Source organism: Salvelinus alpinus, unplaced genomic scaffold (assembly GCF_045679555.1).
Source record: "Salvelinus alpinus unplaced genomic scaffold, SLU_Salpinus.1 scaffold_42, whole genome shotgun sequence".
Taxonomy (NCBI): domain Eukaryota; kingdom Metazoa; phylum Chordata; class Actinopteri; order Salmoniformes; family Salmonidae; genus Salvelinus; species Salvelinus alpinus.
In genome coordinates this window covers 602,501-629,829 of record NW_027255983.1, presented here as the reverse complement: position 1 = coordinate 629,829, position 27,329 = coordinate 602,501, and the positions used below count along the sequence as shown (strand labels likewise).

Genomic DNA, 27,329 nt, shown 5'->3' with positions numbered 1-27,329 from the left:
GGTGAACATTAATCCAACTTGCTTTGCAATAACAATACACTGTAACCTGTTAACAGGAAGAATGAGACATCAGGCTTTAAGTCATGTAATCAAGTTTTTATGTATGGATCTCGAAACAGAAAAGAGCAGAATGACATGAGACACTGGTACAACACAATCCATTCATGCACAGGAAACCGACCGGTAACAATAAATAAGAGTACATTGAAGCTGTTAGAATTACATTTACCGTTAAAAAAAACCTAGCAATGATCAGAACCACTGCCGGACAACACAGGTGGAGTGCCACGTAGTATAGAGGCAAGTATAACTTTGGGGAAGTTTGCCCCATGAAATGATCATGTGAGTACAATTGTGCTTAAATACACCTTAAGAGTGAATACCCATCCATATAGGGCGCGTTCCAGGTCGTGATTTATTGCAGTCGCACTGCACAAATTATCGAATTTCTAGAAAACCTGGAGAATTGTGCATTCTCAGGAACCTACATAAATATAATATAGTACTAAGATATGCAGCTGCATCGTAACTGCAGTACTGACAACCTGGAACGCCCCCCAGAGTCTTTAGGAATAAGTTCAAAGCAGCGGTTGAATTATTATGAAGTCTTCAGAAATCAACAGTCGTCGTTTTCAGTCCATGTCTCGCACTCTACGGCAGATCTCCTCTGTAAACTCGGAGCACTTCGACTTCCCACCAAGGTCCCCGGTCAGCACCTGGGAGAGGATAGAAAACAGACCAATGAATTCATTGAAAAGCCAAAGCAGATTTTGCATACAATGACCAACTGAACAAAAATCTGGTCATGTTCAATCTACAGAAAAATACATAAAGAGCATTGGCACCCGGAAGGAGGTGTGGTTTCCAGGGGAGCCAACATATTATAAACCAACTAGCCAAACATCCACCATATAATCTGGCATCGGATCGAAGAGAGCAGACTCTCGGAGCGGTCCTCCAAGAACAAGGAAGTACTACTTCTGCCCCTCCCCTTTCTAAATGTATTCCGGCACCGATATGCAAGAGCCACAATAGTCACTATTGGAGGTAATTAAAAACCCAACTAGCCACCTTCTTGTCTCTGATGGTGTCGAAGCAGGCGGTCTCGATCTTCTTGCCGTAGTCGTGCATGCCCATGTGACGCAGCATCATCACAGCACTGAGCAGCAGAGCTGTAGGGTTGGCCATGTCCAGACCGGCTATGTCGGGGGCCGTCCCGTGGACCTGGATACCACAGGGGTAGAGGGACAATGTTAATACGTCTACGTTGTTCAGACATTAAATGGTTGTTCAACACTGGAACGAGCTTCCATACATCCATTAGAAATGGACAACTTATTTAAAATATATGACGTCTCGTATTAAAATTGTTTTGTTGAAAGAGAGGGAAGTCTTCAACAAAAACAAACATGTGTTTAGTTATTACACAATAGACTGTTTACAGGACGAGAAGCCTTGCGTTTTATCAAACAGTTGAGACAGAGTAGCTAAACATATTCAGATGATAAGAACAGCCAAGTAAAGAGCGAGACAAACCGATTCAAAAATGGCGACTCCATTGGCACCAATGTTTCCACTAGGAGTGACTCCCAGACCGCCAATAAGTCCAGCACACAGATCACTGCAATACATGACACACACACCCTTCTGTAGTTGTAGCCACAGCCTTTAGTTAGCAGAATCATCTAGTCACATTAGCGCAACACAAATGACAGTATTAGGCCCAATAAGACCAAACTCTGCTAAGCTATTAATGTTTGAATTAACTTCTTTGGGAAAGGGGGGCGGGATTTAGAGAGGTTAGTAGCTTAAACAAATTGCATTCAATAGCGATGAATTAATATAGATACATGCAAATAAATAGTAACTGACCTGAGAATGTCCCCATACAGGTTGGGCATCACCAGGACGTCAAACTGGGTGGGATCCTGCACCATCTGAAACATTCACCATGACAACCTGATTAAGCCCCGTTTCCATCTACCGCTCCAACATGAGAACCTGATTAAGCCCCGTTTCCATCTACAGCTCCAACATGAGAACCTGATTAAGCCCCGTTTCCATCTACAGCTCCACCATGACAACCTGATTAAGCCCCGTTTCCATCTACCGCTCCAACATGAGAACCTGATCAAGCCCCGTTTCCATCTCCAACAAGAGAACCTGATTAAGCCCCGTTTCCATCACCAACATGAGAACCTGATTAAGCCCCGTTTCCATCTACCGCTCCAACAAGAGAACCTGATCAAGCCCCGTTTCCATCTCCAACATGAGAAACTCATTAAGCCCCGTTTCCATCTACCGCTCCAACAAGAGAACCCGATTAAGCCCCGTTTCCATCTCCAACAAGAGAACCTGATTAAGCCTAATTTCTACCTTCTGCTTCCGGGTCATCTGCTAGGTCTGCGCCAACGGAATGATGCAATATCGAACAGCCACTCCCGTCGGCACGGTCAAATCTCTGCATCCGCAAGGTCACCTTTCAAAGGGGAGGTGCGCGGAAACACACCGACGGGAGCGGTCTTTCGATTGAAGCGGTAAATTAGGCTTTAGACAGAGAACGTGATGTGCATCAAAACAGCGTCACGTAGGAAGAATAGTGTAAAGGAGTGTACGTACGTTGAGACACACCGTGTCCAGGTACATCTCAGTAAACTTGATGTCCTTGAAGTTTTCAGCCACCTCTCTGCATTTCCTCAGGAACAGCCCGTCCGACATCCTCCTGGTCACGTCAAAACACACCAGGCACGTTAGTTTAACGCCTGAATATTGGTGCCATTGATGTGACATTAATATCTCATCATTCTGTTTTGACTTGTAATTGACCCATGGTGATCATACATTTAGTCGATATTTTCTGCTGTGTTCTAACGGCTCCCCGCTGTGTTCTAACGGCTCCCCGCTGTGTTCTAACGGCTCCCCGCTGTGTTCTAACGGCTCCCCGCTGTGTTCTAACGGCTCCCCGCTGTGTTCTAACGGCTCTCCGCTGTGTTCTAACGGCTCCCCGCTGTGTTCTAACGGCTCCCCGCTGTGTTCTAACGGCTCCCCGCTGTGTTCTAACGGCTCCCCGCTGTGTTCTAACGGCTCCCCGCTGTGTTCTAACGGCTCCCCGCTGTGTTCTAACTGCTCCCCGCTGTGTTCTAACTGCTCCCCGCTGTGTTCTAACTGCTCCCCGCTGTGTTCTAACTGCTCCCCGCTGTGTTCTAACTGCTCCCCGCTGTGTTCTAACTGCTCCCCGCTGTGTTCTAACTGCTCCCCGCTGTGTTCTAACTGCTCCCCGCTGTGTTCTAACTGCTCCCCGCTGTGTTCTAACTGCTCCCCGCTGTGTTCTAACTGCTCCCCGCTGTGTTCTAACTGCTCCCCGCTGTGTTCTAACTGCTCCCCGCTGTGTTCTAACTGCTCCCCGCTGTGTTCTAACTGCTCCCCGCTGTGTTCTAACTGCTCCCCGCTGTGTTCTAACTGCTCCCCGCTGTGTTCTAACTGCTCCCCGCTGTGTTCTAACTGCTCCCCGCTGTGTTCTAACTGCTCCCCGCTGTGTTCTAACTGCTCCCCGCTGTGTTCTAACTGCTCCCCGCTGTGTTCTAACTGCTCCCCGCTGTGTTCTAACTGCTCCCCGCTGTGTTCTAACTGCTCCCCGCTGTGTTCTAACTGCTCCCCGCTGTGTTCTAACTGCTCCCCGCTGTGTTCTAACTGCCCCGCTGTGTTCTAACTGCCCCGCTGTGTTCTAACTGCTCCCCGCTGTGTTCTAACTGCTCCCCGCTGTGTTCTAACTGCTCCCCGCTGTGTTCTAACTGCTCCGCTGTGTTCTAACTGCTCCGCTGTGTTCTAACTGCTCCGCTGTGTTCTAACTGCTCCGCTGTGTTCTAACTGCTCCCCGCTGTGTTCTAACTGCTCCCCGCTGTGTTCTAACTGCTCCCCGCTGTGTTCTAACTGCTCCCCGCTGTGTTCTAACTGCTCCGCTGTGTTCTAACTGCTCCGCTGTGTTCTAACTGCTCCGCTGTGTTCTAACTGCTCCCCGCTGTGTTCTAACTGCTCCCCGCTGTGTTCTAACTGCTCCCCGCTGTGTTCTAACTGCTCCCCGCTGTGTTCTAACTGCTCCGCTGTGTTCTAACTGCTCCCCGCTGTGTTCTAACTGCTCCCCGCTGTGTTCTAACTGCTCCCCGCTGTGTTCTAACTGCTCCCCGCTGTGTTCTAACTGCTCCCCGCTGTGTTCTAACTGCTCCGCTGTGTTCTAACTGCTCCCCGCTGTGTTCTAACTGCTCCCCGCTGTGTTCTAACTGCTCCCCGCTGTGTTCTAACTGCTCCCCGCTGTGTTCTAACTGCTCCCCGCTGTGTTCTAACTGCTCCCCGCTGTGTTCTAACTGCTCCCCGCTGTGTTCTAACTGCTCCCCGCTGTGTTCTAACTGCTCCCCGCTGTGTTCTAACTGCTCCCCGCTGTGTTCTAACTGCTCCCCGCTGTGTTCTAACTGCTCCCCGCTGTGTTCTAACTGCTCCCCGCTGTGTTCTAACTGCTCCCCGCTGTGTTCTAACTGCTCCCCGCTGTGTTCTAACTGCTCCCCGCTGTGTTCTAACTGCTCCCCGCTGTGTTCTAACTGCTCCCCGCTGTGTTCTAACTGCTCCCCGCTGTGTTCTAACTGCTCCCCGCTGTGTTCTAACTGCTCCCCGCTGTGTTCTAACTGCTCCGCTGTGTTCTAACTGCTCCGCTGTGTTCTAACTGCTCCCCGCTGTGTTCTAACTGCTCCCCGCTGTGTTCTAACTGCTCCCCGCTGTGTTCTAACTGCTCCGCTGTGTTCTAACTGCTCCGCTGTGTTCTAACTGCTCCGCTGTGTTCTAACTGCTCCGCTGTGTTCTAACTGCTCCGCTGTGTTCTAACTGCTCCGCTGTGTTCTAACTGCTCCGCTGTGTTCTAACTGCTCCGCTGTGTTCTAACTGCTCCCCGCTGTGTTCTAACTGCTCCGCTGTGTTCTAACTGCTCCCCGCTGTGTTCTAACTGCTCCGCTGTGTTCTAACTGCTCTGCGTCTCATTTTTTAAATGATCCGCAACTGCACAATATATATATATTTTTTTACAATTTGTAATATTCCACAGCCTGTTTGATTCTGGAGCTGTAGACTTACATGATGTTGGCTTTGTGAACGGCTGTGACGCTGCTTCTTTGGTTATTTCTTGCATACTCAAAGGCGTACTCAGCGATACGTCGACTGGCGTCTTCGGTGATGAGTTTGATGCTCTGAACTACGCCGTCAACAATCTACAAGAGAAGAGGACGATCACCTGAGTCTAAATCAAAACAGGACTTAATTAACCCCATACAGGATACAACATCTATTCACTTATGTCCTACTTTAGGTCCTAAAATGTGTCGAGGGACAGTAACAACTGGGAAAGACAACTGAGCTACTTTAAAAACGATTTAACTGGAACAATGAAACTGGAAGAGAAGACGTTTGAAAGGTATTCATAACATCACCGTGAGTGGAGGAACAAAAAGTACTCTCAGCCGGAGGTGACAACTACATACAATAGGATTTCACTGTAAAGGAAGTGACATCAAGAAATTCCAGATGTGCCATCTTAATTTGACCAGTATAACAGCAGGAAAGTAATCCTGCAGCAATAGGAAATTATTATGTGGATTATTATTAAAATGGAACATTTTCTAAGTTTAGATACATTTTTCATTTGGGCAAATCAAGTCTGAAATTGGAAATTACAAACTTTAGAAGCCTTTTTAAACATTGAATACACTACAAGTTAGCAGTAACAGCTTAAAATTATATGCGCCAGAGTGATCAAATTAAGATAGCAGATATGTAGGAATAACATACAATACCTTTAGTTGAAAAACTAAGTGAACAATGAAGGAGAACTGGAGAGAGAAGTTGATATATACACTACCGTTCAAAAGTTTGGGGTCACTTAGAAATGTCCTTGTTTTCCATGAAAACAGACATGAAATGAGTTACAAAATGAATAGGAAATATAGTCAAGAAGTTGACATGGTTATAAATAATGATTTTGAATTGAAATAATTGTGTCCTTCAAACTTTGCTTTCATCAAAGAATCCTCCACTTGCAGCAAACACAGCCTTGCAGACCTTTGGCATTGTAGTTGTCAATCTGATTTTATGCTTCCTGAAGCACCTCCCACAAGTTGGATTGGCTTGATGGGCACTTCTTACGTACCCTACGGTCAAGCTGCTCCCACAACAGCCCAATAGGGTTGAGATCCGGTGACTGTGCTGGCCACTCCATTATAGACAGAATACCAGCTGACTGCTTCTTCCCTAAATAGTTATTACATAGTTTGGAGCTGTGCTTTGGGTCATTGTCCTGTTGTAGGAGGAAACTGGCTCCAATTAAGCACCGTCCACAGGGCAAAATGGAGTGATAGCCTTCCTTCTTCAAGATCCCCTTTACCCTTTACAAATCTCCCACTTTACACCACCAAACCACCCCCAGACCATCACATTGCCTGCACCATGCTTCACAGGTGGCGTCAAGCACTCCTCCAGAATCTTTTCATGTTCTGCTTTGTGATCCGAACACCTCAAACATAGATTTGTCTGTTCATAACACTTTGTTCCAATCTTCCTCTGTCCAGTGTCTGTGTTCTTTTGCCCATCTTAAATCTTTTCTTTTTATTGGCCAGTCTGAGATATGGCTTTTTCTTTGCAACTCTGCTTAGAAGGCCAGCATCCCGGAGTCGCCTCTTCACTGTTGACATTGAGACTGGTGTTTTGTGGGTACTATTTAATGAAGCTGCCAGTTGAGGACTTGTGAGGTGTCTGTTTCTCAAACTAGACACTCTAATGTACTTGGCCTCTTGCTCAGTTGTGCACCGGGGCCTCCCACTCCTCTTTCTATTTCTATTCTGGTTAGAGCCAGTCTGTGCTGTTCTGTGAAGGGAGTAGTACACAGCGTTGTACGAGATCTTCCGTTTCTTGGCAATTTCTCACATGGAAAAGCCTTCATTTCTCAGAACAAGAATAGACTGACGAGTTTCAGAAGAAAGTTTTGTTTCTGGCCATTTTGAGCCTGTAATCAAACCCACAAATGCTGATGCTCCAGATACTCAACTAGTCTAAAGAAGGCCAGTTTAATTGCTTCTTTAAATCAGAACAACAGTTTTCAGCTGTGCTAACATAATTGCAAAAGAGTTCTAATGATCAATTAGCCTTTTTAAATGATAAACTTGGATTAGCTAACACAACGTGCCATTGGAACACAGGAGTGATGGTTGCTGATAATGGGCCTCTGTACGCCTATGTAGATATTCCATACTAAATCAGCCTTTTCCAGCTACAATAGTCATTTACAACATTAACAATGTCTACACTGCATTTCTGATCAATTTGATGTTATTTTAAAAATTGACAAAATAAATGTGCTTTTCTTTCAAAAACAAAGACATTTCTAAGTGACCCCAAACTTTTGAACGGGAGTGTACATTAGGGCACGCCAGGGTTAGAGACTGAGGTGGTGGTCTGGTTAGTGAAGCTGCTGTTCCTCTGGCTTACCTAAGGAACACCTGGAGAATAACCAATCACCTGTGTGTGATGTGCCCTGTCCAACCCAGATAAAACAGTTTCAAAAACCGAGGACACCGATTCCACACAACACCACAGTGAAAATACGGACTGCTCAGCTCTCAGCCTTGAAACAGCTGCTTATCGAGAGCTGAAAACGACGGACCAGAGTAGTCACATCACAGTTAACGTGACTTTTCAGTCACTGTCAAACCAACAAACCATTTGCAACCATTTCAGTGCTGACATTTGCTCTGAAATCTACACCAGATGCCCTAATGAAGACCCCACTCCAGTGTTGAAACACTGGGTCATGTTCAGCAGGGCACAACGTAGCCATTAAAAAATAATCACCTGAACATTCTTCTTGGACATGTTCAGGTAGGACCTCTTGTTTTGTTTCACCTCCATTTCAAAACGTTCTCTAGCGTTTCGTACCATTTCATACCGAATGAACACATCCCTGCATGTTAATGTTATAAGACTATTCCCTCCAGAGGGGTTGACTACAAAGCAGGATCAAGGAGTTCGCTAACTAACTTGCCTATTATTATTTTTTCCAGAAAGATAAGTTTGAAATGGACATGGACTAAATGATTCAACAACCAAAAACACAGACGTTTAGCCTTCTTTAACCAAAAACATATCGAAGTTCAGCTTTCTTCAACCCCCAAAACAATCCATAGTTCTTTCTGGTTGTTTCTCAAAGTTAGCTGGCTAACTCATTGATCCTGCTTTGTAGCGTACCCCTCTGGTCAGTAGGAGGGATCAGACAATTAAATGATTCTCCTGAACAAACATACGAGGTAGCTACTGCTACATGGTCTATCCCTCTGTAGTCAGTGTTAGCTGTAGACATTTTAACATACGAGGTAGCTACTGCTACGTGGTCTATCCCTCTGTAGTCAGTGTTAGCTGTAGACATTTTAACATACGAGGTAGCTACTGCTACATGGTCTATCCCTCTGTAGTCAGTGTTAGCTGTAGACATTTTAACATACGAGGTAGCTACTGCTGTGTGGTCTATCCCTCTGTAGTCAGTGTTAGCTGTAGACATTTTAACATACGAGGTAGCTACGTGGTCTATCCCTCTGTAGTCAGTGTTAGCTGTAGACATTTTAACATACGAGGTAGCTACGTGGTCTATCCCTCTGTAGTCAGTGTTAGCTGTAGACATTTTAACATACGAGGTAGCTACTGCTACGTGGTCTATCCCTCTGTAGTCAGTGTTAGCTGTAGGCATTTTAACATACGAGGTAGCTACTGCTAGGTGGTCTATCCCTCTGTAGTCAGTGTTAGCTGTAGACATTTTAACATACGAGGTAGCTACGTGGTCTATCCCTCTGTAGTCAGTGTTAGCTGGAGACATTTTAACATACGAGGTAGCTACTGCTACGTGGTCTATCCCTCTGTAGTCAGTGTTAGCTGTAGACATTTTAACATACGAGGTAGCTACTGCTGTGTGATCTATCCCTCTGTAGTCAGTGTTAGCTGTAGACATTTTAACATACGAGGTAGTTACTGCTGTGTGGTCTATCCCTCTGTAGTCAGTGTTAGCTGTAGACATTTTAACATACGAGGTAGCTACTGCTACGTGGTCTATCCCTCTGTAGTCAGTGTTAGCTGTAGACATTTTAACATACGAGGTAGCTACTGCTGTGTGGTCTATCCCTCTGTAGTCAGTGTTAGCTGTAGACATTTTAACATACGAGGTAGCTACTGCTACATGGTCTATCCCTCTGTAGTCAGTGTTAGCTGTAGACATTTTAACATACGAGGTAGCTACTGCTACGTGGTCTATCCCTCTGTAGTCAGTGTTAGCTGTAGACATTTTAACATACGAGGTAGCTACTGCTACGTGGTCTATCCCTCTGTAGTCAGTGTTAGCTGTAGACATTTTACAGATTGACAGATTCACTTCGAAATCCACACAATTGAAAAAAATGGGTTTCACTCAAAACTTTCTCACATTTCTCTCCTACTGAACGTCACCTTGGTAACCATAGCTACTTACTATGTGCTCGATTCCGCTGTACTCTCCCTCAGTGTTCTCTCTGATGGTGACCAGGTCCACGTCGGTGTAGGGGGTCTTGTAGCCATCGATGGACACGCAGGGACGCACGTTGGCGTACAGGTCAAAGGTCTTCCTGAGTAGCAGGTTCATGGAGGGGTGGCCGGCTGCGATGGGGGTCTTCAGGGGGCCTACACACAGAGGTGTGTCCCACCACAACATTTCAGGTGACGTCACCAGACAGACTAACCTCCATCCCACCACAACATTACAGGTGAGGTCACCAGACAGACTAAACTCCATCCCACCACAACATTTCAGGTGACGTCACCAGACAGACTAACCTCCATCCCACCACAACATTACAGGTGAGGTCACCAGACAGACTAAACTCCATCCCACCACAACATTTCAGGTGACGTCACCAGACAGACTAACCTCCATCCCACCACAACATGTCAGGTGAGGTCACCAGGCAGACTAACCTCCATCCCACCACAACATGTCAGGTGAGGTCACCAGACAGACTAAACTCCATCCCACCACAACATTTCAGGTGAGGTCACCAGACAGACTAACCTCCATCCCACCACAACATTTCAGGTGAGGTCACCAGACAGACTAACCTCCATCCCACCACAACATTACAGGTGAGGTCACCAGACAGACTAAACTCCATCCCACCACAACATTTCAGGTGACGTCACCAGACAGACTAACCTCCATCCCACCACAACATTACAGGTGAGGTCACCAGACAGACTAAACTCCATCCCACCACAACATTTCAGGTGACGTCACCAGACAGACTAACCTCCATCCCACCACAACATGTCAGGTGAGGTCACCAGGCAGACTAACCTCCATCCCACCACAACATGTCAGGTGAGGTCACCAGACAGACTAAACTCCATCCCACCACAACATTTCAGGTGAGGTCACCAGACAGACTAACCTCCATCCCACCACAACATTTCAGGTGAGGTCACCAGACAGACTAACCTCCATCCCACCACAACATGTCAGGTGAGGTCACCAGACAGACTAACCTCCATCCCACCACAACATTTCAGGTGAGGTCACCAGACAGACTAACCTCCATCCCACCACAACATGTCAGGTGAGGTCACCAGACAGACTAACCTCCATCCCACCACAACATTTCAGGTGAGGTCACCAGACAGACTAAACTCCATCCCACCACAACATTTCAGGTGACGTCACCAGACAGACTAAACTCCATCCCACCACAACATGTCAGGTGAGGTCACCAGACAGACTAACCTCCATCCCACCACAACATTTCAGGTGAGGTCACCAGACAGACTAACCTCCATCCCACCACAACATGTCAGGTGAGGTCACCAGACAGACTAACCTCCATCCCACCACAACATTTCAGGTGAGGTCACCAGACAGACTAACCTCCATCCAACCACAACATGTCAGGTGAGGTCACCAGACAGACTAACCTCCATCCCACCACAACATTTCAGGTGAGGTCACCAGACAGACTAAACTCCATCCCACCACAACATTTCAGGTGACGTCACCAGACAGACTAAACTCCATCCCACCACAACATGTCAGGTGAGGTCACCAGACAGACTAACCTCCATCCCACCACAACATGTCAGGTGAGGTCACCAGACAGACTAACCTCCATCCCACCACAACATGTCAGGTGAGGTCACCAGACAGACTAACCTCCATCCCACCACAACATTTCAGGTGAGGTCACCAGACAGACTAACCTCCATCCAACCACAACATGTCAGGTGAGGTCACCAGACAGACTAACCTCCATCCCACCACAACATTTCAGGTGAGGTCACCAGACAGACTAAACTCCATCCCACCACAACATTTCAGGTGACGTCACCAGACAGACTAAACTCCATCCCACCACAACATGTCAGGTGAGGTCACCAGACAGACTAACCTCCATCCCACCACAACATGTCAGGTGAGGTCACCAGACAGACTAACCTCCATCCCACCACAACATTTCAGGTGAGATCACCAGACAGACTAAACTCCATCCCACCACAACATTTCAGGTGACGTCACCAGACAGACTAAACTCCATCCCACCACAACATGTCAGGTGAGGTCACCAGACAGACTAAACTCCATCCCACCACAACATGTCAGGTGAGGTCACCAGACAGACTAAACTCCATCCCACCACAACATGTCAGGTGAGGTCACCAGACAGACTAAACTCCATCCCACCACAACATTTCAGGTGAGGTCACCACGCAGACTAACCTCCATCCCACCACAACATTTCAGGTGAGGTCACCAGGTAGACTAAACTCCATCCCACCACAACATTTCAGGTGAGGTCACCAGACAGACTAAACTCCATCCCACCACAACATTTCAGGTGAGGTCACCAGGCAGACTAACCTCCATCCCACCACAACATTTCAGGTGAGGTCACCAGGTAGACTAAACTCCATCCCACCACAACATTTCAGGTGACGTCACCAGGGAGACTAAACTCCATCCCACCACAACATTACAGGTGAGGTCACCACGGAGACTAAACTCCATCCCACCACAACATTTCAGGTGAGGTCACCACGCAGACTAACCTCCATCCCACCACAACATTTCAGGTGAGGTCACCAGACAGACTAACCTCCATCCCACCACAACATTTCAGGTGACGTCACCAGACAGGCTAACCTCCATCCCACCACAACATTTCAGGTGAGGTCACCAGACAGACTAAACTCCATCCCACCACAACATTACAGGTGACCTCACCAGACAGACTAAACTCCATCCCACCACAACATTTCAGGTGAGGTCACCAGACAGACTAAACTCCATCCCACCACAACATTTCAGGTGAGGTCACCAGACAGACTAACCTCCATCCCACCACAACATTACAGGTGACCTCACCAGACAGACTAACCTCCATCCCATCACAACATTTCAGGTGAGGTCACCAGACAGGCTAACCTCCATCCCACCACAACATTTCAGGTGAGGTCACCAGACAGGCTAACCTCCATCCCACCACAACATTTCAGGTGAGGTCACCAGACAGTCTTTTAAAACAGCTCTTACACTAAAAGGACATTATCCTCATGTTCAAAACATCACAGTATTGTTCCAACCTCCGTGTGGAAATATATAAAAACACAGAAAAGTCTAATTTAACTGTACTGGGCCTTTAACACCAGGTTACTGTTCATTAGGAACCAAAAGTAAACAGACAAACAGGGAGGGACTACCTGTACTTAGAATAAAATACTTTTTCCAATTTTCCATTGCAAAAGGTTTTCTGGTTGCATCTACTGAATACGGGGATGTATTACACACCGGCCACCTGACCTCTAGACGGGCTTTCACACCGGCCACCTGACATCTAGACGGGCTTTCACACCGGCCACCTGACCTCTAGACGGGCTTTCACACCGGCCACCTGACCTCTAGACGGGCTTTCTGCATCGTTTACCCACCAATCATGTTAACACTACATCTCTCATCAAGGCCGTGTCCCATTCAATCCCTACTATCCCCTATGAACCCATAGGCTACTATCCCCTATAAAGCCTACACACTATCCCCTATAAAGCCTACACACTATCCCCTATAAAGCCTACACACTAACCCCTATAAAGCCTACACACTATCCCCTACACACTATTCCCTATAAAGCCTACACACTAACCCCTATATACTAACCCCTATATACTAACCCCTATAAAGCCTACACACTAACCCCTATACACTAACCCGAATACACTATCCCCTATACACTATCCCCTATACACTATCCCCTATACACTATCCCCTATGATGCCGCCTGCATGACGTTCTTTATTCCAGCTGACTTCCGTACACTATGTCCATCATGACCATGCTTGTATCTAGTACCATAGATCTAGTACCATGGATCTCTGTGGCTGCTACCTACCTTTTAACCCGATCAGGGTCCTGTCCATAGACTCCTTACAGTCTGGAGGGATCATCCATCTACCTCCTGGGCCCTGGATAGCCGTCACATTCCTCTCCTCCCACTGGATGGGAACCTAACGGGTGGTAGAGAGAGGACACAGAATGGTACAGAAAGGACTCGGTTTCAATGTTTTGTCAAACTTTCCATGCAAATGGCATGTTCTGCTGTTAACCCTACAATGTGCTGTGTGTGTGTGTGTGAGAGAGAGAGAGAGAGAGAGCTTTTCCAGCTTACCTTAGCAGACTCGAAGATCTTCATGACAGCCACAGATATTTCTGGACCGATTCCATCCCCAGGAATTAATGTAACCGTTTGCAGCTGTAAAGACAAAACAAACCCCTTTTTAAATCTGTTTTAGAGGGATTACATATTAGCACTAAACACTGGATCATGAATTGCATCATTTCAACCAATGAGGGAGAAGTTCATAAAAAGACAGGTGTAGACTTGTCTATTTGTCAGTCCATGACTTACCCCCCTTCTGAAACATACCGTCGGTCTCTTTGCCGCCCCCACGACGTGAGAGAGCTGAAGGAGGAGGATAAACGGAAGGTTAAATTACTACAGCGCAGATACATTGTATCACAACAACATCCACACACTGTATCTCTAGTCTAGTGTGATTGAATCAGAAAACATATTGACAAACACGAAATGTCACTTGTCAAGAATTAGGCAGATAAAAAGTGGTTGGTTAATAGCATAGCTCGCTACGATAGTAGCAGGACAAGGACACACGCACAGTAAAGGCCTCACAGAAAACCCATGGAAACATCATTATACAACCAACAAAGTCATTCGAGCACGAACTTACATTAGACAAACATAAATCCAATACATGGCCAAGTTACATTCGATTATCTTTACGCTGACAAACGGCATTTTCTTACCATTGACCTCCACACGTTGCTAGCCATACTCCTGTGTTAATGTGGTCTTGCACCGCTCTGCCGTTAACGGGACTTCCGGGTTGGAAAAAGATGACGTTGTCAGAGCGACTACTTACGTTTCCAGATCGGATTTTTTTTTTACACCATAAGCAATGTATCTAATGTCTGTTTATCTTAATACGACATCGTGAAACAAATCCGTGATGAAAGCATTTCAATAAAATAATACATGTTGAAGAGTACTGTTTTTGATCGACATAATATGCCTACTTTGCAGTGGTGTAAAGTATTTAAGTAAAAATACTTTAAAGTACTAGTTTTGGATCTGTACTTTACTATTTATATTTTGCCTACTTTTACTTCACTAAATTCCTTAAGAAAATAAAGTAATTTTTACTCAATACATTTTCCCTGACACCCAAAAGTACTAGTTACATTTTGAATGCTTAGCAGGACAGGAAAATGGTCCAATTCACGCACTTATCAAGATAACCTCCCTGGTCATCCCTACTAGCCTCTGATCTGGATGACTCACGAAACACAAATGCTTCGTTTGTAAATTATGTCGGAGTGTTGGAGTGTGCCCTTGGCTATTCCCTGGTTTGCTTAATATAAGGAATCTGAAATAATTTATACTTTTACTTTTGATACATAAGTATATTTTAGCCATTACTTTTACTTGTAATACTTAAGTATATTTAAAACCAAATACTTTTAGACTTTTACTCAAATAGTCTTTTACTGGGTGACTTTTTTCTATGAAGGTATTTTTAGTTTTACTCAAGTATGACAATTGGTTCCACCACTGCTACTTTGTTGTACAACTCAACTATGTACTTCAACTATGTACTTCAACTATGTACTTCATAGTTGAGTGTCAAACTCATTCCCAGAGGGCCGAGCGTCTGCGGGTTTTAGCTCCTCCCTTGTATTTGATTGATGAATTAAGGACCCCAATTAGTAAAGAACTCCCCTCACCTGGTTGTCTAGGTCTTAATTGAAAGGAACAAGTAAAAACCAGCAGACACTAGGCCCCTTAAACTCAACTCTGGACCTTGAAGCCAGATACACTGCGTTTTTTTTTTACCCTAATCAGGGACTGATTTAGACCTTAGACACCAGGTGGGTACAACTAATTATCAGGTAGAACAGAATACCAGCAGGCTCATAGTGCAGGGTTTCCCCCAAACTCAGTCCTGGGGTCCCCCACCTGGATGCATGTTTTGTTCCCCCCCCCCCCCCCCCCCCCTAGCATTGACTACACAATCAAAGCTTGGTTATTTGAATCAGCTGTGTAGTGCTGAAGCAACAACCAAAACGTGGACCCGGGGGGGCCCAGGACCGGGTTTGGGAAACCCTGTAGAAGGGTAACAGTGGAATACCCCTGCATTAGGTCCTCCATTGAATGAGTTTGACACCCCTAATACATCCTCCATCCAATCCTTTCTACAGTACATATCTCCACCACCAGATGGCAGGCTTCCCTTCTCTTTATTCACCACGCTAGCTTCATTTGGAGAGAAACAAATTCAGACCATGGATATAACCTAAAGGACTACAGATTCAGACCTTTATGGGTATAACCTATTACTATAGGACTACAGATTCAGACCTTTATGGGTCTAACTTATAGGACTACAGATTCAGACCTTTATGGGTATAACCTATTACTAAAGGACTACAGATTCAGACCTTTATGAATATAACCTTTTATTAAAGGACTACAGATTCAGACCTTTATGGATCTAACCTATAGGACTACAGATTCAGACCTTTATGGATATAACCTATTATTATAGGACTACAGATTCAGACCTTTATGGATATAACCTATTATTATAGGACTACAGATTCAGACCTTTATGGATCTAACCTATTATTATAGGACTACAGATTCAGACCTTTATGGATCTAACCTATTATTATAGGACTACAGATGCAGACCTTTATGGGTATAACCTATTATTATAGGACTACAGATTCAGACCTTTATGGATCTAACCTATAGGACTAGGATAAAGTAATCCTTCTAACCCCCCCCCCCCCCCTTAAAAGAGTTAGATGCACTATTGTAAAGTGGTTGTTCCACTGGATATCATAAGGTGAATGCACCAATTTGTAAGTCGCTCTGGATAAGAGCGTCTGCTAAATGACTTAAATGTAAATGTAAATGTAAATGACTACAGATTCAGACCTTTGTAGATATAACCTATTATTATAGGACTACACGATTTTTATCTATATTTTTGGTAGCCGTCTATTTACCACCACAAACCGATGCTGGTACCAAGACCTCACTCGGCGAGCTGCATAGGGCCATAAGAAAACATGAAATTGCTCATCAAGAGGTGACGCTCCTCGAGGCCGGTGATTTTAATGCAGTGGAACTGAAATGATTATTTTGACCTAATTTCTAGCAGCATGTCACCTGTGCAACCAGAGTAGACACAACTCTAGACCACCTTTACTCCACACACAGAGACACATTCAAAGCTCTCCCTAGCCCTCCATTTGGCAAGTCTGACCATAACTCTATCCTCCTGATTCCTGTTTACAAGCAAAAAAACTCAAAAAGGAGGCGCTTATTGATGCTAAGCTACAGGACTTTTTCGCCAGCACAGACTGCAATATTTTCCGGGATTCATCCAATGGCATTGAGGTGATATGAACCTACCAGATGAGCTAAATGCCTTCTATGCTCGCTTCGAGGCAAGCAACACTGAACCATGCATGAGAGTACCAGCTGTTCTGGGCGACTGTGTGATCACAGTCCAGGGGCCATATCATTATCACATGTAAAGTAACCTACTACTGTAGGGGCCATATCATTATCACATGTAAAGTAACCTACTACTGTAGGGGCCATATAATTATTACATGTAAAGTAGCCTACTACTTTAGGGGCCATATAATTACCACATGTAAAGTAGCCTACAACTATAGACTATAGGGGCCATATAATTATCACATGTAACAGGGGCATGTGCCTCCATGAGTGAACTACAGCAATCATGTGATTTGGAACTGTGAGCTTATTGGTCTGTTAGAATTAATTGGTTGTGTGCTGTGATAGGTTACAGGTATGAAGATACCTATTCCTATAAAATAGTGGCTAATTTCCTGTTCTGTAAATCTGCAGAGAGAAGAGAGAAAGACAGACTGATAGCCTGCAAGGTGAAGTTAATTCACAGTTCACACATTTTCTATCCAGTCTCTCTGTTATGTTAATGTTTCACATGTAAGTATCCTGAATACATTGGTACAAAGGGCTTGCCTATTTTATTAGCATTTACCAGTCTAGGCAGTCTTCGACATTTGTCCTTACTAGTATTGTGTAATCTTCTCTGTGAGTCATTTAAACTGCAATTACATTTTAAAACTACAGATTCCTCTAAGGATATTATTAATATTTCTTAATAGTTTTATATTCAAAACTATAGTGACATCTGTTAGATCTATATACAGTAGATTTCGTTAGATCTCTACACAGTAGCTTCCGTTAGATCTCTATACAGTAGCTTCCGTTAGATTTACTGTATATAGCTTCTAATGGTGTTTTTAAAAGCAGCGTAGTGTCGCACCATATACGTTTCCATAGGAACCCATCACATAGCTGGACAGATCTGACCCACTTGGCTGCCTAAATGACGCCGCCTGCTGGCTTGTCTTGGTCTGCAACGGTAGGCTACGGTATCGGGTGCAACATCCTGGAACAGTCCAGTGATGAGACAACATTCAACAAGGGCAGAGTCAGTGGTACCCTGCCTACCCTCGCCACGCTGCCGCTCCAAGGATGCAGGGAAAGGAATATATTTGTCTTTTTCGTCACACCTCTTTACAAAATCACCTGTTCAGAAAAGAGGTTTAGGCCTACTTTCTCTTTGCGAATTTGCATTTCTAATCAACGCGTTTTTGTTCGTTAAATCCACGTTGGGTTTTTATGAATCAAATCTTCCACAAGATAATGCGATGATGTCGTCTTAAATGATTGAAACGGAAATAAGCACGTCACGAACGTCCAATGTAATGTATCTGTGTGATGGGGAAAATACTCAACCAGGATGGGTAATAAGCAAACGATATTTACTGATGAACAGTTCGAGGCATATCAGGTAAAATGTGTTCAAATATTTATTTATTTATCTCGGTTTAGGCTACTTAATTTCCATATTGTCATATCAAATACATGTAACATTCAACAATATTTATTGTGGATTAAGTAGCTTAGATAGGCCAATTTATGTTTATTAGCCCATATTTTTAGTCGAAACCCTTAGGAAATTAATCTGGCATGATGAATTGCAAATTACCATAATGAAAATAAGTTTATATTCAGGCAAATGTATCTTTCTTATACATACTGTGAGAATTTCCCGTGCGCTATAGTTGTTTATTGTTGGGTGGTTGAGATAAATCCCAGGTAGGTGGACTATTGGCTCTTCACTGTCCCAAACGGCACTCTATTCCCTATTACCAGAACCCTTATCAAAAGTAGTGCGCTGTATAGGAAATAGGGTGTCATTTAGCACGTCATTTAAATTATCGCTGTGGTGTACAGGTTTGGGTACCACCAAACAAAGGAATAAATGCGCTCGTTTCATAATAGCGCCACGTAAACCTGTGTGTGATTTGATTTGTAGTAAACCTCATCTAAACTCTCCCAGGGTTTAGTGCCCAATGGTTGGCATCAAATGAGGGCGGTTGCCACACCGCCCATCTTTTAAACCTGCTCTCTTTTTGTTCTGCCAGTCGAGTCTGTTCATTCAAACGGGATTTTAACGTTCCTTTGTCTCTTTCCAGGACTGCACATTCTTCACACGCAAAGAAATCCTACAGTAAGTGTAATTTATACAGTACATGTGCTTTACCGTCCATATTTTAACACAATGGATCTGAGGCTGTTAATTGCACTTCCCTTTATTAATGAAACACAGGATGACCATGGACTGAGTCTGCAATGGCTACTTAACCCAGTGAGCACAAGACGTTGAACATACGTATTGTCTTGTGCTTGTAGGGATTATTGTCACACAGCACAGGAGGTTGGTGGCACCTTCATTTGGGAGAACGGGCTTGTGGTAATGACTGGAGCGGAATTAGTGGAATGGTATCAAATACATCAAACACATGGTTTCCATGGTTTCCGGGTGATTGATGCCGTTCCGTTTGCTCCGTTCCCGGCCATTATTATGAGCCGTCCTCCCCTCAGCAGTCTCTGTGTAACCAGTCCAGTATTTAGAATTCACAAACTAAAAATGGGTTAACGCACTTCTTTCCTTTGGAAACCAAGCCCAGCCAGCAGCTGCAACCTTCATTAGTTTAACCAAATGTAACCGATGTGAAATGGCTAGCTAGTTAGCGGTGGTGCGCGCTACTAGCGTTTCAATCGGTGACGTCACTCGCTTTGAGACCTTGAAGTAGTGGTTCCCCTTGCTCTGCAAGGGCCGTGGCTTTTGTGGAGCGATGGGTAACGATGCTTCGTGGGTGACTGTTGTTGATCTGCAACTCTACACATTTTGTCATGGGGCTGAGAGAATGTTGTTAGTTTTAAACCTAATTTCCTGCAATTCTACACATTTTGCCATGGGGCTGAGAGAAAATGTGCAAGTTTTAATGCAAATTTCCTGAAATTCTACACATTTTGCCATGGGGCTGAGAGAATGTTGTTAGTTTTAAACCTAATTTCCTGAAATTCTACACATTTTGCCATGGGGCTGAGAGAAAATGTGCACGTTTTAATGCAAATTTCCCACAATTCTACACATTTTGTCATGGGGCTGAGAGAAAATGTGCAAGTTTTAATGCAAATTTCCTGAAATTCTACACATTTTTCCTTGGCTTATGCCATGTTCTGAAACCTGTGTCACACGAGGCAATTTGGACGCAATTTCTGTTGCCGATGCAAGTTACAAGTGACATCCTCAACTTTGCTGAAACACAAACCTGTCATACATCACATCATGTTTTCATAAATTATTTGTTTATCCAAATGTTTAGTAATTGTAACCGCATCAATATAGACAGCTAGTTGCCTATTTGCCAACCATGTTATTGATGTATTCGATACCGTTGATGATGAGCTGAGTTAATCTACCTAGCTAGTGCAGTTTATGTTAAACAATTTACAGTTGAAGTCGGAAGTTTACATACACTTAGGTTGGAGTCATTAAAACTCGCTTTTTCAACCACTCCACACATTTCTTGTTAACAAACTATAGTTTTGGCAAGTTGGTTAGGACATCTACTTTGTGCATGACACAAGTCATTTTTCCAACAATTGTTTACAGACAGATTATTTCACTTATAATTCACTGTATCACAATTCCAGTGGGTCAGAAGTTTACATACACTAAGTTGACTGTGTCTTTAAACAGCTTGGAAAATTCCAGAAAAGTATGTCATGGCTTTAGAAGCTTCTGATAGGCTAATTGACATAATTTGAGTCAATTAGAGGTGTACCTGTGGATGTATTTCAAGGCCTACCTTCAAATTCAGTGCCTTTTTGTTTGACATCATGGGAAAATCAAAAGAAATCAGCCAAGACCTCAGAAAAAACATTGTAGACCTCCACAAGTCAGGTTCATCCTTGGGAGCAATTTCCAAATGCCTGAAGGTACCACGTTCATCTGTACAAACAGTAGTACGCAAGTATAAACACCATGGGACCACGCAGTCGCAAAATGGCTTAAGGACAACAAAGTCAAGGTATTGGAGTGGCCATCACAAAGCCCTGACCTCAATCCTATAGAAAATTAGTGGACAGAACTGAAAAAGCGTGTGCGAGCAAGGAGGCCTACAAACCTGACTCAGTTACACCAGCTCTGTCTGGAGGAATGGGCCAAAATTCACCCAACTTATTGTGGGAAAGTTGTGGAAGGCTACCCGAAACGTTTGACCCAAGTAAAACATTTTAAAGGCAATGCTATCAAATACTAATTGAGTGTATGTAATCTTCTGACCCACTGGGAATGTGATGAAAGAAATAAAAGCTGAAATAAATCATTCTCTACTATTATTCTGACATTTCACATTCTTAAAATAAAGTGGTGATCCTAACTGACCTACAACAGAGAATTTTTATGAGGATTAAATGTCAGGAATTGTGAAACTGAGTTTAAATGTATTTGGCTAAGGTGTATGTAAACTTCCGACTTCAACTGTAAGTATTTGGACGAGCAATGTCGGAGCGGCATAGACTAAAATACAGTAGAATAGAATACAGTATATACATATGAGATGAGTAATGCAAAATAGCTAAACATTATTAAAGTGACTAGTGTTCCATTATTAAATTGGCCAGTGATTTCAAGTCTATGTATATGGGGCAGCAGCCTCTAATGGGCTGGTGATGGCTGTTGAACAGTCTGATGGCCTTGAGATAGAAGCTGTTTTTCAGTCTCTCGGGTCCCAGCTTTGATGCACCAAGGATGTTTTATTTATTTAATCTATTTTAGAATGAGGCTGTAAAGTATTTTTTTGGTTGTTGAAAAAATCAAGGGGTCTGACTACTTTCCAAATGCAGTGTATATCATATTTTTTGTAGTTACTAATTTCAGCTGGCACTACCCATTCTTCTTTTCTCTGCCACCTACATGTGTGTTTTCAGCTAACTCCTAGTCTCTAGTCCACACTGCCTTGCCTGTGTGCTATCAGCTAACTCCTAGTCACTAGTCCACACTGCCTTGCCTGTGTGCTATCAGCTAACTCCTAGATAGGATAAAGTAATCCTTCTAACCCCCCCCCCCCCCCCTTAAAAGAGTTAGATGCACTATTGTAAAGTGGTTGTTCCACTGGATATCATAAGGTGAATGCACCAATTTGTAAGTCGCTCTGGATAAGAGCGTCTGCTAAATGACTTAAATGTAACTGTAAATGTAGTCTCTAGTCCACTGCCTTGCCTGTGTGTTTTCAGCTAACTCCTAGTCTCTAGTCCACACTGCCTTGTCTGTGTGCTTTCAGCTAACTCCTAGTCTCTAGTCCACACTGCCTTGCCTGTGTGCTATCAGCTAACTCCTAGTCTACAGTCCACACTGCCTTGCCTGTGTGTTTTCAGCTAACTCCTAGTCTCCAGTCCACTGCCTTGCCTGTGTGCTTTCAGCTAACTCCTAGTCTCTAGTCCACACTGCCTTGCCTGTGTGCTTTCAGCTAACTCCTAGTCTCTAGTCCACTGCCCTGCCTGTGTCCTTTCAGCTAACTCCTAGTCTCTAGTCCACACTGCCTTGCCTGTGTGCTATCAGCTAACTCCTAGTCTACAGTCCACACTGCCTTGCCTGTGTGTTTTCAGCTAACTCCTAGTCTCCAGTCCACTGCCTTGCCTGTGTGCTTTCAGCTAACTCCTAGTCTCTAGTCCACACTGCCTTGCCTGTGTGCTATCAGCTAACTCCTAGTCTCTAGTCCACTGCCTTGCCTGTGTGCTTTCAGCTAACTCCTAGTCTCTAGTCCACACTGCCTTGCCTGTGTGCTTTCAGCTAACTCCTAGTCTCTAGTCCACACTGCCTTGCCTGTGTGTTTACAGCTAACTCCTAGTCTCTAGTCCACACTGCCTTGCCTGTGTGCTATCAGCTAACTCCTAGTCTCTAGTCCACTGCCTTGCCTGTGTGCTATCGGCTAACTCCTAGTCTCTAGTCCACTGCCTTGCCTGTGTGCTATCGGCTAACTCCTAGTCTCTAGTCCACTGCCTTGCCTGTGTGCTATCGGCTAACTCCTAGTCTCTAGTTCACTGCCTTGCCTGTGTGCTATCGGCTAACTCCTAGTCTCTAGTCCACTGCCTTGCCTGTCTGCTATCGGCTAACTCCTAGTCTCTAGTCCACTGCCTTGCCTGTGTGCTATCGGCTAACTCCTAGTCTCTAGTCCACTGCCTTGCCTGTGTGCTATCGGCTAACTCCTAGTCTCTAGTCCACTGCCTTGCCTGTGTGCTATCGGCTAACTCCTAGTCTCTAGTCCACACTGCCCTGCCTGTGTGTTTTCAGCTAACTCCTAGTCTCTAGTCCACACTGCCTTGCCTGTGTGTTTTCAGCTAACTCCTAGTCTCTAGTCCACACTGCCTTGCCTGTGTGTTTTCAGCTAACTCCTAGTCTCCAGCCCACACTGCCTTGCCTGTGTGCTATCAGCTAACTCCTAGTCTCTAGTCCACACTGCCTTGCCTGTGTGTTTTCAGCTAACTCCTAGTCTCCAGTCCACACTGCCTTGCCTGTGTGTTTTCAGCTAACTCCTAGTGTCCAGTCCACACTGCCTTGCCTGTGTGTTTTCAGCTAACTCCTAGTCTCTAGTCCACTGCCTTGCCTGTGTGCTATCAGCTAACTCCTAGTCTCTAGTCCACTGCCTTGCCTGTGTGCTTTCAGCTAACTCCTAGTCTCCAGCCCACACTGCCTTGCCTGTGTGTTTTCAGCTAACTCCTAGTCTCTAGTCCACACTGCCTTGCCTGTGTGCTATCAGCTAACTCCTAGTCTCCAGTCCACACTGCCTTGCCTGTGTGTTTTCAGCTAACTCCTAGTCTCTAGTCCACTGCCTTGCCTGTGTGCTTTCAGCTAACTCCTAGTCTCTAGTCCACACTGCCCTGCCTGTGTGTTTACAGCTAACTCCTAGTCTCTAGTCCACACTGCCTTGCCTGTGTGCTATCAGCTAACTCCTAGTCTCCAGTCCACACTGCCTTGCCTGTGTGCTATCAGCTAACTCCTAGTCTCCAGTCCACACTGCCTTGCCTGTGTGTTTTCAGCTAACTCCTAGTCTCTAGTCCACACTGTCTTGCCTGTGTGCTATCAGCTAACTCCTAGTCTCCAGTCCACACTGCCCTGCCTGTGTGTTTTCAGCTAACTCCTAGTCTCTAGTCCACACTGCCTTGCCTGTGTGCTATCAGCTAACTCCTAGTCTCCAGTCCACACTGCCCTGCCTGTGTGTTTTCAGCTAACTCCTAGTCTCTAGTCCACACTGCCTTGCCTGTGTGCTATCAGCTAACTCCTAGTCTCTAGTCCACTGCCTTGCCTGTGTGCTTTCAGCTAACTCCTAGTCTCTAGTCCACTGCCTTGCCTGTGTGCTTTCAGCTAACTCCTAGTCTCTAGTCCACTGCCTTGCCTGTGTGCTATCAGCTAACTCCTAGTCTCTAGTCCACTGCCTTGCCTGTGTGCTATCAGCTAACTCCTAGTCTCTAGTCCACTGCCTTGCCTGTGTGCTATCAGCTAACTCCTAGTCTCCAGTCCACACTGCCTTGCCTGTGTGCTATCCGCTAACTTCTAGTCTCCAGTCCACACTGCCTTGCCTGTGTGCTATCAGCTAACTCCTAGTCTCCAGTCCACACTGCCTTGCCTGTGTGCTATCCGCTAACTTCTAGTCTCCAGTCCACACTGTCTTGCCTGTGTGCTATCAGCTAACTCCTAGTCTCTAGTCCACACTGCCTTGCCTGTGTGTTTTCAGCTAACTCCTAGTCTCTAGTCCACACTGCCTTGCCTGTGTGCTATCGGCTAACTCCTAGTCTCTAGTCCACACTGCCTTGCCTGTGTGCTATCAGCTAACTCCTAGTCTCTAGTCCACACTGCCTTGCCTGTGTGCTATCAGCTAACTCCTAGTCTCTAGTCCACACTGCCCTGCCTGTGTGTGTTCAGCTAACTCCTAGTCTCTAGTCCACACTGCCTTGCCTGTGTGCGTTCAGCTAACTCCTAGTCTCTAGTCCACACTGCCTTGCCTGTGTGCTATCAGCTAACTCCTAGTCTCCAGTCCACACTGCCTTGCCTGTGACTTGGAGTGTCTCCAAAGACAGTTCATCCCTCTCTCTCTCTCCCTCCCTTTCTCCCTCTCTCTCTCTCTCTCTCTCTCTCTATCTCTCCCTCCCTCCCTGTCTCCCTCTCTCTCTCTGTCTCCCTCCCTCCCTCTCTCCCTCTTTGTCTCCCGCCCTCCCTCCCTCCCTTCCTCCCGTTCTCCCTCCCTCCCTAATCCGTTGTTCTCTCTTTTTGCTGGCCTCAGTATTCTAAAGCAATGAAATTCCTGAAGGGTTTGCTAGTGCCCTTCCAGAATGACTTATGGTAGGAAATCGCTCCCCGCTTACAATTAAAAACCTGTAGGAGCTTGTTTTTGTGTGTGTTTTTTTTTAAACCAATGGCCATTTGTTTTCTTGAAATATACTGTAGGTCAGAGCCACTTCAATAATCCTCTGAAGTTGCAAAGCTGCATCGGCAACATTAAAATGACGTATTGGATGTAGATTCCTATTAACACACACTTATTGTCTTTTGATGCGTTGTAGATGACCACTGTGTAGTGTAGTGCAGGCTGTTTGCTGATAGTTGCAGACTAATTTGCTATAATACTCTGTAGTCTCTGCTTGTTAATCAGACTGATACATCTGTCTATAATACTCTGTCCTCTCTCCTTGTTAATCAGACTGATACACCTGTCTATAATACTCTGTCCTCTCTCCTTGTTAATCAGACTGATACACCTGTCTATAATACTCTGTCCTCTCTCCTTGTTAATCAGACTGATACATCTGTCTATAATACTCTGTCCTCTCTCCTTGTTAATCAGACTGATACACCTGTCTATGATACTCTGTCCTCTCTCCTTGTTAATCAGACTGATACACCTGTCTATAATACTCCGTAGTCTCTCCTTGTTAATCAGACTGATACACCTGTCTATAATACTCTGTCCTCTCTCCTTGTTAATCAGACTGATACATCTGTCTATAATACTCCGTAGTCTCTCCTTGTTAATCAGACTGATACGTCTGTCTATAATACTCTGTCCTCTCTCCTTGTTAATCAGATTGATACGTCTGTCTATAATACTCCGTAGTCTCTCCTTGTTAATCAGACTGATACACCTGTCTATAATACTCCGTAGTCTCTCCTTGTTAATCAGACTGATACATCTGTCTATAATACTCCGTAGTCTCTCCTTGTTAATCAGACTGATACACCTGTCTATAATACTCTGTCCTCTCTCCTTGTTAATCAGACTGATACATCTGTCTATAATACTCTGTCCTCTCTCCTTGTTAATCAGACTGATACGTCTGTCTATAATACTCAGTAGTCTCTCCTTGTTAATCAGACTGATACGTCTGTCTATAATACTCTGTCCTCTCTCCTTGTTAATCAGACTGATACATCTGTCTATAATACTCTGTAGTCTCTCCTTGTTAATCAGACTGATACGTCTGTCTATAATACTCTGTCCTCTCTCCTTGTTAATCAGACTGATGCATCTGTCTATAATACTCTGTCCTCTCTCCTTGTTAATCAGACTGATACACCTGTCTATAATACTCCGTAGTCTCTCCTTGTTAATCAGATTGACACACCTGTCTATAATACTCTGTCCTCTCTCCTTGTTAATCAGACTGATACATCTGTCTATAATACTCTGTCCTCTCTCCTTGTTAATCAGACTGATACGTCTGTCTATAATACTCAGTAGTCTCTCCTTGTTAATCAGACTGATACACCTGTATAATACTCCGTAGTCTCTCCTTGTTAATCAGACTGATACACCTGTCTATAATACTCTGTCCTCTCTCCTTGTTAATCAGACTGATACGTCTGTCTATAATACTCCATAGTCTCTCCTTGTTAATCAGACTGATACGTCTGTCTATAATACTCTGTCCTCTCTCCTTGTTAATCAGACTGATACGTCTGTCTATAATACTCCCTACTGTCTCCTTGTTAATCAGACTGATACGTCTGTCTATAATACTCTGTCCTCTCTCCTTGTTAATCAGACTGATACATCTGTCTATAATACTCTGTACTCTCTCCTTGTTAATCAGACTGATACGCCTGTCTATAATACTCCGTAGTCTCTCCTTGTTAATCAGACTGATACATCTGTCTATAATACTCTGTACTCTCTCCTTGTTAATCAGACTGATACGCCTGTCTATAATACTCCGTAGTCTCTCCTTGTTAATCAGACTGATACATCT

General features: G+C 44.7%; 2 protein-coding genes across 3 annotated transcripts in view; one reads left to right on the top strand and one right to left on the bottom strand.

Moving 5' to 3' along the window:
* Window positions 1–81: 81 nt before the first annotated feature.
* Window positions 82–14,533, bottom strand: idh3a (isocitrate dehydrogenase (NAD(+)) 3 catalytic subunit alpha). 2 transcript variants are annotated; one of them, XM_071388565.1, is made up of 11 exons: window positions 14,411–14,533; window positions 13,995–14,048; window positions 13,755–13,838; window positions 13,479–13,593; window positions 9,545–9,732; window positions 5,119–5,252; window positions 2,620–2,722; window positions 1,873–1,937; window positions 1,537–1,621; window positions 1,072–1,224; window positions 82–716 (listed from the first exon to the last, which is right to left on the bottom strand). In XM_071388565.1, the coding sequence occupies exons 1-11, from the start codon at window positions 14,435–14,437 to the stop codon at window positions 633–635; spliced, it is 1,092 nt and encodes a 363-aa protein (XP_071244666.1). In that variant the 5' UTR covers window positions 14,438–14,533; the 3' UTR covers window positions 82–632. The 2 variants fall into 2 exon arrangements, with proteins under 2 accessions (XP_071244666.1, XP_071244667.1); XM_071388566.1 differs by having other exon boundaries at window positions 14,013–14,048; window positions 14,411–14,529.
* A 3,560-nt stretch (window positions 14,534–18,093) lies between these two features.
* The window catches only part of cib2 (calcium and integrin binding family member 2), a 59,780-nt gene continuing 50,544 nt past the window's right edge, over window positions 18,094–27,329 (top strand). Inside the window, exons 1-2 of the mRNA XM_071388559.1 lie at window positions 18,094–18,522; window positions 19,211–19,245. Coding sequence (XP_071244660.1) covers window positions 18,472–18,522; window positions 19,211–19,245 — 86 coding nt within the window. The 5' untranslated portion in view covers window positions 18,094–18,471. The remainder of the gene's footprint in view (window positions 18,523–19,210; window positions 19,246–27,329) is intronic.